Consider the following 12,160-nt stretch of genomic DNA (forward strand, 5'->3'; position numbering starts at 1 on the left):
GGGGCGCACTGGGCCACCCGCATTCGTGCGCACCTCGTTCTACAATACTGCCTTGGCTTTCACCTATTTTTACGTTTTTTTTTTTTTTAACAAGTTCTATTGGGTTGTATCTTTGCAGAGTTTAATCTTTCTCGGAAAATAATGAAAATTCCTGCACACGAATATTGGTATTATGATTGCAGAAAAGTCTTGGGTGTGAGGTTGGCATGATATGATTATGCTGACTTCAACTGAGAGACATAACAAGCCTTAATTATTAAAGACTAATTTATTTAACTTTGGATAAAAACAGGATTTGTAGATTATACGAACGGAGTAATTTCGTGCAGCAAACAAAAATATATATGTTTTTTAACACAGGGATAGAGGTATCAATCGAATTTCTTAACAATATAGGGAGTAGAAGTACAAACTACAAAGTAAGAAATAAGAATCAATGGCCGCTGTGAAAACAAGTCGGATACCGTGTACGGCCCAACTTAGCGACAAATATGACATTATTGGAGGGTCATAGAATAAGAAGGCATTCATTTGAAAATCTTGGCAGGTTCGTGAGAAGTATATAAATAGCCAACGGCAGTCACTATGCTACATTTTCGCCCTTTCTGCGACTGTTGAGAGTTCGGTCAGAGAAGACTCGAGAAGAAACACCTAGAGAGCGAGAAAGAGAGAGATGGGGAGGCCCCGGTGCTTTCTGGACATAAGCATAGGAGGAGAGCTGGAAGGGAGAATGGTAGTGGAGCTTTACAACGATGTGGTGCCCAAAACTGCCGAGAACTTTAGGGCCCTCTGCACTGGCGAGAAGGGCATTGGTAACAAAACCGGTGTTCCCCTCCATTACAAGGTCCTCTCTTTCATCGCCTAGAAGTATATGTATTTAACTAGATGGGTCTAGGTTGGTATTTGTGTTTTAGTGATGAAAAAGACTGTGCTGTTCTTAATCGTAAAGTGATGGTTTTTATTTTACAGGTTTGGTGATTGTTTTTGAAAATTCAGGGGTGTTAATGCCTCTGTTGCTTCTATATACGTATGTGCTTTTGTTTTATGTGGGTATATACGTACTTGGGTTTATTATTATACGTCTTTGTATGTGTACTGGGGGTTTTTCTGGTTCAAGTGTATATATGGGGGCTGTGGCTAGCTTTCTTGCTTGGTTATGTAATGACGGTGGTGTCCTTTGCGATATTGAGAATCATGCTGGGTATTCTTTTTCTTTTTCTTTTTCTTTTTTGTTCTGTCAGGCTGGTACTTGTTTTCTCATCGATTTCGAGGTTATCAATGTCCGTACATCTTTGCGTTCTGTAGTAATAAACGGGATCTCAGTTTTTCTTCTGGGTGTAGCAAAGGCAAAAGATGTCGACGCTCTTGATATTTGATAAAATCGTTGCTCTTTTTTTAAGTTCGCAATTTTTTGAAATTTGAAAATCACTCTTTTAAGTTTTCGTTGGAAAAAAAAAATGTTCTTGAAGTACCAAATTTGAAAATCTATTCAAGTTTGCTGTGATTCAAAGGTAGAGGCAATATTATTTGCGTTATCTTGTACTCTGGAATTAATGACTTGAGTTTAAGGCTGGTTGGCTACAGCCTTTCGGAAAGTCCACATATGTGCTTGTGATGTTTGTCATTTACATAACAAGCATAACTTAAAAAGATTGAATAGATCAGATTAGGGGATTTTTCTCTTGAATTACCCGAGGTGCACTTGCAGAAAACTTCTTGCGGAGGGTCTGTGCACCTCTGAGATTAGCTGTGACACTGTTCCAGACACTTGGTGCCAATAAAAAAAAAAGATTGAATAGATGGGTACACTGGTGGTAGATACTTACTTTTTTCTGCTTAAGAAGTTCGAGCTTGGTGATGCCTATCTTAATTTCTTACCAATGAATATCGTCATTTCAGGGAAGCCGTTTTCATCGTGTTATCAAAAGCTTTATGGTACAAGGTGGAGATATCTCTGCTGGTGATGGTACTGGGGAGAATCTATCTATGGTTTGAAATTTGAAGACGAGAATTTTGAATTAAAGCATGAAAGGAAAGGAATGTTATCTATGGCTAGCTCTGGCCCTAATACAAATGGGTCTCAGTTTATCATCACGACAACTCGAACTTTTCATCTAGATGGAAAACAGGTTGTGTTTGGGAAGGTAATTAAAGGGATGGGAGTAGTGAGATCAATTGAGCATGTTATGACTGATGGCGACCGTCCTATTGCTGAAGTTCTAATTGTGGACTCTGGAGAGATTCCTGAAGGGGCAGATGATGGAATGGCTAATTTTTTCAGAGATGGTGATATTTATCCTGATTGGCCAGCTGACCTTGATGAGAGTCCTAATGCTATCTCCTGGTGGATGAATGCTGTTGATTCTGTAAAGTCTTTTGGCAATGAACATTACAAGGTAAAGATTGTAATAGTTGCATTCAACGTTACTCTTTTATTTTATAAAATGTACTTCGGAGTCTTTGGTTGAAATATAAATCCTCCGAGGGGGAAGGAAATTTGGTGAACCAGTTATTGTTAGATTTGTTCCATGACCTCATTAGCTTCTTTCTTTTGGCTTACATATATCTCCTGCAATTCCAATGTACTAATAATTCCCGTGTACAGAAACAAGACTTTAAGATGGCTCTTAGAAAGTATCGGAAGGCTTTACGTTATCTGGATATCTGTTGGGAGAAAGAAGGGATTGATGAAGGTGAGCCATCACTTCTCTCATGTAGTTTATTTCTGCACTGAGGATGATCTGAAAATGTTAGCAAATCCCCAAGCCTTAGTTTGATCTTATGCTTTATTTTTACTGCTGCAGAGAAGAGTTCATGTTTGAGGAAGATGAAGTCACAAATTTTCACTAACAGCTCCGTAAGTCACTGTTTGGTTTTTAGTACTGATAATTGAACTGTTTACCTGGCCTACCAAATAAAAAAAAAGAGCTGTGGCCTACCAAATAAACATATCTATAATTGCAAAGTTAAAGTGAGCTGGTTTTGTACACAAACTCCTGATTAGTTGTACATAGGAAATGATATCATGGGCAAGGACAAGCTTCTGCCTTTTCCTCTCTTCCACAAGTTATTGAGGACGAAGACCAGTAACTGTACAATGGTGGTATCAATCACTTGTTTGTAGCAGCATGTACCTAAAGTTGCTTTAAAGAGAAACCTTGTGTCAGAAATCACCTATTAGTGTGATTTTTAGTTTTGGGTAGATCAGCATTACACATGCCTTTGATTGATTGTATATGTTTCATAATATTAAAGTGTGACATATGTCTCTTACACATCTAAATTGTATGTGTGCATTAAACTGTTCACTGTCACTTAAAATTTTCCTCTAGGTATATATCCCTCCATTCAATTTAGGCAACACATATTTTCTTTTTGAATCAATTTAGGTAACATATCAGTCCTCTGTCTTATACCATTCTCAAATATTAGCCTTTTTTTATCATTCTATTTCCAGTGCCGTTATTGTATATTTGACAGTTGTTGCAGTTTGTTGCTTTAGGCTTGTAAGTTGAAATTTGGGGATCTGAAAGGAGCATTGTTAGACACAGAATTTGCAATGCGTGATGGAGACAACAATGTGAAAGCCTTGTTCCGCCAAGGTCAGGTTGGTACTTTCTTCAATAAGGATATCTAGCACTGAAAGGATGGGAACTTGAAATATCTGGTGAAGAAGTCTGCTTAGATGCTTTTATATGCTTTCATCTTTGTCTCTTTTTCTTGCTCCTATTTCTGCATTTGAAAGTATTCTCTATAATTTTCCAAGTAAAATCATATGTCTATAGGCAGATAAAATGTCTAAGAAAGTACGTCATTTTGAAGTAGAGGTGTTTAATTTCAGATGGTATCTGTGCTTGGCTGGCCTTAATTTTGATTGGCTTCCCCAAGTATTGTCCTACTTACTTTTTATAGCTTCCATTCCTGAAGCTGGATGGTGTTTCTTTGCAAATATATTGCTTTATTTTTTTGGGTGATTCTAGTAATAATGGTCTCCTCATCCATCAGGCATACATGGCCCTTAATGACATTGATGCTGCTGTTGAAAGCTTCAAGAAGGCATTAGATTTGGAGCCAAATGATGGTCAGTGACACTTCAGCCTTCATTATGATATTTTCTTTTTGGCCAGAAATCAATCTTAATGCTGGATGATTATTACTGTTAGAAGTTTTACTTGTATGTTTATTGATCATAAACTTTATATTGATAGTGAACTTCAAATTTACACTGTTATGGGATTGAAAGTCGGTCCGTGTTTTATTTGAATACTTGAAGAGTCTTTGAGCCTGACCATAATATAATACGTCAGGATTTCACTCAATTTAAAAGCTTAAACCTAAACTATACTTTATTAACACTTAACAGTCAAGAAATCTTTCTAATATGGGATGTAGTCTTTTTATGCTAACACGTATGATCGACATAATCATAAATTTAGGATGAATAAATGATAGAATTGCATATGTTTTCTTCTATAATTGGAAGTTAGACCTACTCAAAGCGTACTTAGTAATAGTTTGGTTGATTGTTTTTGTTTTTGTTTTCAGCTGGAATAAAGAGAGAGTTCTTTGCTGCCAAGAAGAAGGTTGGTATATCAAGGCAGATTGTAGCGCTTTAGATTGGGAATAACTTTGTCAAGGTGTACTGGGTTTTGAATGTTGCAGATTGCGGACAGGCGTAATCAGGAGAGAAAGGCCTACAGCAAGATGTTCCAATAGGCATTCGACCGGTATGCTTAGAATGCCTTTAAAATGTGTCTTTTACTTGTTTGATATTATGAATGGCCACCAAGACTATTTGCTGGAGTCGAATGGAGATGCTTTCCGTTTTTAGTCCTTTTTAACTTTGAGCTGGCTCCTTCATCTGTGCTGCTTGCATATATCTTTGTATATCTCTTCCTAATGAGCTGAATCCTCTACTTTTCAGGAAAACTGTGGAAAACAACAGGATCTCTCACACCAAAATACAATTAATACAAAATTGAAGATTGAACCGACGATTCATGGACTTTTCATAGGAATGTGGCCTTTAATCTAGAACTGGCTGACACTGATGAGTTGTCTCCTCGGTGAACATTTAAGTCTAAAAAATTTTGTTTACATAATCCTGCGGACATCCATCAAGTTTACAAGTTAGACATGAAAATCAAACTAGATTACCGAACTTTGATCAGTCAGATAATTTACGTTGGCCGTGGTATCTGTGTCCCACGTGATCTTGCCCTCGTGATATCTACTTTCCTGCCCATGATCCTTGCCTCAATCTTCATGCTGAAGTATTTTATTTGGATTACTCGGTCGAAGAAGATATTCTAAATTCTTGCCGGACCTTAATGACTCAATATAAATCAATATAAGAAGTGGGTATACACAACATCAAATAATTAATAAATATTATATATTTACTTCCACGTGAGAGTTCGAATAAGATGGTAAATAGTATAAGGTGTTGTTTAGATAGTAAGATGAGATGATAATGTTTTAGATTAAAATTGAATAAAATATTATTTTTTATATTATTATTGTTTTGAAATTTGAAAAATATGAATTGTTTATTATATTTTGTATGAGAATTTAAGAAAGTTATAATGATAAGATGAGATGAAATATTTTTACTATGTAAATGGAGGTTAAAAGATTTGCTAATGCATATTCTCGTCGACATAAAAGAAAGCATAATTTTGATTTAATTGAAGTTCAATAATGAAAAAAACCATCATCATTCTATTATCTATGATATATGATGAATATTACAAATTATAACTAAAATAACGACGATGATGATAATATTCTTCAAACGTAAAAAAAAAAAAAAAAAAAAAAAAAATTTATAAAATTAAAATTTATGAAAAATAAAGAAAATTAATGTTTAAAGGGGAACAAAAAAAGTTTTGCGAACCGCCACTTCCAAATGGGTCTCTCCTGTGTATTTCTTTCTCCTCATATGTGACTGTGTCTGATAAACCCTACCTAGCCTTTTCCAATTCCCGAAATGCCCCTCCTTAATCCCCAAATTCACCGTCGTCCGCTCTCTTCTCTCTGCTCTTCCTCCGACGCTCTCCTAGCTGACAAAGCAGTCACGTACCTCAAACGCCACACCCTCCAGCTCAACTCCCTCGCTTCTCATTTTACCCCTGAAGCGGCCTCCTTTTTACTCTTCAAGTCCCAGTTCGACCAAACCCTAACCCTAAAGTTCTTGAACTGGGCCAAACCGCATCGCTTCTTCACCTTTCAATGCAAGTGCCTCTCCCTCCACATCCTCACCCGGTTCAAGCTGTACAAGACCGCCCAGACCCTCGCCGAGGACGTGGCCGTCAATACTGTTGACAACACTGGCAATTTGGTCTTCAACTGCCTCAAAGACTCGTACCAGTCCTTCAACTCCAGCTCCGCAGTCTTCGATTTGGTAGTAAAGTCCTATTCGCACTTGAATTTGATTGATAAGGCTTTGAACATTGTCAATTTAGCGAAATCTCACGGCTTTATGCCTGGTGTGTTGTCGTACAATGCCATTCTTGATGCGATAATAAGGTCAAAAGGGTCGGTTAAGCTTGCTAAGGAAGTTTTTGGTGAAATGATTAGGATCGGGGTCTCGCCAAATGTGTATACCTATAATGTTTTGATTAGGGGTTTTTGCGGGGCGAGGAATTTGGAAATGGGTTTGAGTTTTTTCGGTGAAATGGAGAGGAATGGATGTTTGCCCAATGTTGTTACCTATAATACATTGATTGATGCGTATTGTAAATCGGGGAAGATTGATGCGGCGTTCAGTTTTCTGAGGTCGATGGCATTGAAGGGTCTGGAGCCAAATTTGATTTCGTATAATGTGATTATCAATGGGCTGTGTCGAGAGGGGAGGATGAAGGAGACCAGTCAGGTTCTGCAGGACATGAGCAGAAAGGGTTTTGTTTGTGATGAAGTGACGTATAATACGCTCGTGAATGGGTATTGTAAGTTGGGCGATTTTCACCAAGCACTTGTTTTGCATGCGGAGATGGTTATGAATGGATTGTCTCCTAATGTTGTTACTTACACAGCGTTAATTAATAGCATGTGTAAGGCTAAGAATTTAAATCGGGCGATGGAGTTTTTTGATCAGATGCGTGTTCGAGGACTTAGACCAAATGAGAGGACGTATACGACATTGATCGATGGGTTCTCGCAAAAAGGATTCTTGGGTGAAGCGTACAGGGTTCTGAATGAAATGACTGAGAGAGGATTCTCACCTTCCATTGTGACATACAATGCCCTGATTAATGGGCACTGCATTTTGGGGAAGATGGAAGAGGCCCAAGGAGTGATAAGAGAGATGATAGACAAAGGGTTGGCTCCAGATGTGGTAAGTTATAGTACAATTATATCTGGGTTTTGCCGTAATGGGGAGGTAGAAAAGGCATTTGAAACGAAGTTGGAGATGGTTGAGAAGGGCCTTCGACCTGATGCCATTACCTACTCAACACTTATTCATGGTCTCTGCCAGCAAAGAAAACTGATAAAAGCCTGCGATCTATATCAAGAGATGTTGAATATAGGTCTGCGCCCTGATGAATTTACTTATACAACTCTGATAAATGCCTATTGTGTAGAAGGGGACTTAAATAAGGCACTTAATTTGCACAGCGAGATGATAGAAAAGGGCTTTCTACCTGATGTTGTGACCTACAGTGTGCTTATTAACGGACTTAACAAACAGGCTCAGACAAGGGAAGCAAAAAGGATTATGCTCAAGTTGTTCTACGATGAGTCCATCCCAAATGATGTCACATACAATACTCTGATAGAAAACTGTAGTAACATTGAATTTAAAAGTGTGGTAGCTCTTGTCAAGGGATTTTGTATGAAGGGTTTGATGAATGAAGCAGATGAAGTTTTTCAGTCAATGCTTCAGAGAAACCACAAGCCTGATGAAGCAGCTTATAATGTTATCATCCACGGGCATTGTAGAGGTGGAAATGTTCAGAAGGCATATAGTCTGTACAAGGACATGTTGAATTCCGGTTTTGTTCCTCATACTGTGACTATCATTGCTCTAGTTAAAGCGCTTTTCATTGGAGGGATGAATGAGGAGTTGAGTGAGGTCATAGGGAACGTATTGAGAAGTTGTAGGCTCACTGACGCTGAACTTGCAAAAGTACTTATTGAAATTAACCAAAAAGAAGGGAACATGGATGCAGTATTTAATGTGCTTACCGAGATGGCTAAGGATGGCCTCCTTCCGAATAGTGGCAGAACCAGTTATGCTGGGTGTTAAAATGCTTGATTGGATATTTGAATATGTTGTCCATGTAGACGATGGAGCACACTTTTTCAAGTTAAGTAGACAACATGATAAAAGCAGGCTGAAGCGCACAGGTTCCTAACTTAAAGTTTAATCTTCAACGAGATAGGAAGAGCTACGTGAAGGGAACGTTATCTCTTTCATCTCATTCTTCCTTGGTATGCTGCCAGTTTTGCTTCAAGTGCGATTCACATTACTAATTTGTGACTGCACTTCCATTTTCCTGCCAGATACCGACACCTAAAAGTAAGTGATCATATGAACTTGCTTTAGCAGTACAGTACAAAACTTTATATGGGGCTAACTGGCTTTAGCGAAATTTATTTTTTGCTCCTACCTAGCGATTATCTCAGTATGTATTCGATTATTGGTGCTTGGATGCGTGCACTCTATTCTTGAACTGTGCTATTTGTGTTGGTCACTCGGTTTGTATCTACTTATTTCCTCTTCTATATTTGATCTTCTAATTCCTCTATTCTTAGAAACTGACCTCCTGGAGCCGTAATCTATTCTTGGTGGTTTTATTTTATTATGTTTTTGGTGGAAATAGAATATAGATACAATGAAGAATGATCCTTGGAGTAGGAGCACTCCTTGGTACAAATTGCACTTCACCAGAAGGACCAAAATCATCAATTCTTATCCTTCCCTTAAAAATCTACTACAAGATGGCTGATAGAGTTCTAGGATGGATGACCTCCCCGAAAGTCCTCCTATTACACCCCTCCTATAAAAAAAATAAAAGTCTCCAGCAATGGGGGCACACCTCAAGTATTATGACCTCGGCAAAACTGTTTTTTTTTTACTTTTTTTCTTTTTTGTTTTCCTAGCTATTTATCTTTTTTATTTCCTCTCCCTCTTTGCTGCTTGTATAATTATACTTTATTGTTTTCTCATCGGTTTGTTGATTATGTCTGATGCAAAACTAATAATCTTTGTAGGTATCACTGTTCAGCAATTCACATGTCTTCATTGTTCTACTTGAGTTGGAGATTGACTTTTTTTTTCTTTTTATGACGGGGAACCACCCCACGGTAGAGCCCTTAGGACTCACCCATGGAAGTTGGAGATTGACTTTACTAGACGGATTGATAATCGGGTAGCTTATTTGAGACTCGAGAACTCTCTTCCAGTTGCTTTGGTGTAGGTAGTCAACTGACTCCTGAAATATTGTTCTTGCTCAGCTCATAGGGTCTCAGAAAATGGCAAAAGGGATATTATCAAGTGTTCTGCAAGCTCTGCATGCGGAAGCCAAAACCGAAGTTCTCTAATTCATAATATCCTTCCTCACTTGCTCTACTTGGAAGCTGTTGTATTGTAAGTAGATAGGATGACATATAGGGCTGGCTACCCATAGAGCTGCTCTTGTGCCCATTAACTTGCATACGAGGAACAGATGGAGAGCAAGGGAAAGAGTTTAAGAGGCGTCACACTACTGATATATGAGTTATGGTGTATAACATCTCGAAAAGAAAAATGATTTAACTTGTAATTCTGTATTAAAGAAAGGGCAGTCTTGTAAAATTAAATTTTATTTTTAATTTAGTGATATGCTTTCATTAGTTGATTTTGAAATAAGTTGTAAATTTTTTTATTGGAAATAAATAAAATAATACCTCAAAACAATAAATTGAAAATTACTTCATTATCTCTAAATAAATACTTGCACCAAATCCAAATTTTCCATATTAATTAAAGAAAAGAAAACCCAATTATTGATATTTAAAATCAGATAAGGAAATTTTAATTTTTGGAGCAGCATGTAAATATTTGGACCTTCCATACATGCATCCATCATCCGGTGGGCACAAGGTTTGATTGCGGGCTGCCATGACTCTGGGAAATTGCTCGCGTGCATCTTCCGGTTCAATTTACTTTAATTATGTGGTCAAGAATCTCGGCCGACCCTCGTATTTAATCATGAGAATGACGTGATCTATGGTCTCCCGGCCTGCGGTTGACCACGCGGTCCACGGCCATAGGGCAATTTATTACGTAACAAAATCCAGTGACAGATATATTTATCTAATATTAATTTATTTAATTCTTTAGTCGTCTCGCAGTCGCAACGAGTAATATCCAGACAAAAACTTGCCAACCCATTGGACAAAGAGATAGAGATGCTCTTGATTGCCAATTTCCATGAAGCTAAAGCTTGAAGACTAAAACCAATTACAATTGCCGACCCATTGGACAAGAGATAGAGAGAGACGCTTATGTCTTCACCTTTTTCTTTGTGTTGTTTCTTGTATGACCACTTTTGACTTGTCTTATTACTTTCAAAATCATGTCCTTTGTAACAAAATACTTTACTCTGAAGCACATCAATCCATTATTATCTGAAGAAAGCCTCCAAAGCAAGCAGTCAAAGGCCTGCATTCCAAGCTAATCAAGGAAATTGAGTAGAAATGATTGGGTAAAGTTGTTGGTAAAGTATAAGCTATAGTATCGTGGCTTTCTTTTTCAAGCATCAAGGTGGCATGGTTCCTTTATTTTTCGTCAAATACTTCTTTTTGTTGATAAGAATTGAAGATCACTCTGTCTCTATGAAAAAAAAAATGAGTGGTTCAAATGGTGGGGGGAGAATCCATAAATGGTGCATGCAGTATGTGGGATCAATCAAACATCAATGGCTTCTTCTATCAAACTTAGACATGCACTCATGAAGAACTACCCTCATTAATTATCACCGAAAACCACGCAAGACTACTTCGTAATAGCATGTCACTATAGCATCATGCATCATGATCATCATTTTCGACATGATCATTATCATCTATCGTCATAAATGAGAACCTATTTTGTGTTGGTTAAAAATCATCATCATCATCATGGCCATGGTTAGATCATGCATGCATGGTTATCTTCTTCTCATACATCCTTTACCTTTCCCCTCTTTAACAAATATAACAACTCCAAAGAGTAAAGGGCAAAGGTGCTGCCTGAGATGAAATAATTACTAGCTTCACGTGGGTCTCCTCTATCATGGACGTGTGTAATCTTCCCCTTTACATAAAGCTAGTTTTCCATGCATGCATGGCTTCTCGATCGTCCCTTCCCTTTTCCTTACATAATATTAACCCATGAGATTAATGTATTTTCTACTTGTTTATTATTATTATTTTTTGGTTGTAATTGTAACCCCATTTTTGGAATTCAGACCTTCATCAAGGTAATTTATTTTAGCTTTTGAATGGATTTATAGCTAGTAAACACCAAGATAATTACTAAAATGAGTATAAAGGGTCTCAGCGATTTAACATTTAAATTTTATATCATATTTTCTTTTATAATAATAAATTATAAGATATATGTACAATTTTTTTTATAACCGTATTTTAAAATGAAAGTATTTATATAATGTTATGTTATTTTTAGAAATTTCTTTATAAAAATATCTTTCATTTAAAATATAATTAATTATATAAAATATTATAAAAAGAGTTGGATGTCTACCATTTTCATTTCTTTCGTATTAACTATTAGGGGCATTCACTTATAAAAAAAAACTATTAGGGCATTCAACTTTAGTCTTATTTTAGAATGATTTTTATTTGAACTTTTGTTACCCACTTTTACACTTTTCTTTTTCTTTTTGAGTTTTATTTGGTATGAAATTTTAAAAAATTATAGTTGTAATCGTGAGTACATAAATATTACATAATTATTTTAAAAAAATTAAATAAACAAGAGATCCACATAAAATAAAAAGAAGTTTTTAAATAATAGATATTGCTATTTTTCAAATCAATTATATAATTTTTATACATTTTACAACTATATATAATATTACTTTACAACTTCAATAAATACAGTACCATGTTAAATTCCAGATGCTTTGGCCTTAAAACATTTGAAATTAGAGCTGTTGTTGTACTACTGTTA

General features: G+C 36.6%; 1 protein-coding gene and 1 pseudogene across 3 annotated transcripts; both read left to right on the top strand.

Annotated features, from left to right (window-relative positions):
• The first annotated feature begins 373 nt into the window (after window positions 1–373).
• Window positions 374–5,101, top strand: LOC121258363 (annotated as a pseudogene).
• Window positions 5,102–5,665: 564 nt separating this feature from the next.
• Window positions 5,666–9,850, top strand: LOC121258322 (pentatricopeptide repeat-containing protein At5g39710). 3 transcript variants are annotated; one of them, XM_041159798.1, is made up of 3 exons: window positions 5,666–8,521; window positions 9,314–9,374; window positions 9,467–9,850. In XM_041159798.1, the coding sequence occupies exon 1, from the start codon at window positions 5,990–5,992 to the stop codon at window positions 8,246–8,248; it is 2,259 nt and encodes a 752-aa protein (XP_041015732.1). In that variant the 5' UTR covers window positions 5,666–5,989; the 3' UTR covers window positions 8,249–8,521; window positions 9,314–9,374; window positions 9,467–9,850. The 3 variants fall into 3 exon arrangements, with proteins under 3 accessions (XP_041015732.1, XP_041015734.1, XP_041015733.1); XM_041159800.1 differs by having other exon boundaries at window positions 9,314–9,850; XM_041159799.1 differs by lacking the exons at window positions 9,314–9,374; window positions 9,467–9,850 and adding an exon at window positions 9,217–9,273.
• The last annotated feature ends 2,310 nt before the right edge of the window (window positions 9,851–12,160 follow it).

This window comes from Juglans microcarpa x Juglans regia, chromosome 3S (assembly GCF_004785595.1).
Source record: "Juglans microcarpa x Juglans regia isolate MS1-56 chromosome 3S, Jm3101_v1.0, whole genome shotgun sequence".
Taxonomy (NCBI): domain Eukaryota; kingdom Viridiplantae; phylum Streptophyta; class Magnoliopsida; order Fagales; family Juglandaceae; genus Juglans; species Juglans microcarpa x Juglans regia.

Excerpts from the sequence above, each read along its gene's own strand:
- LOC121258322 (XM_041159800.1), top strand. The coding sequence starts at position 5,990 with ATGCCCCTCCTTAATCCCCAAATTCACCGTCGTCCGCTCTCTTCTCTC.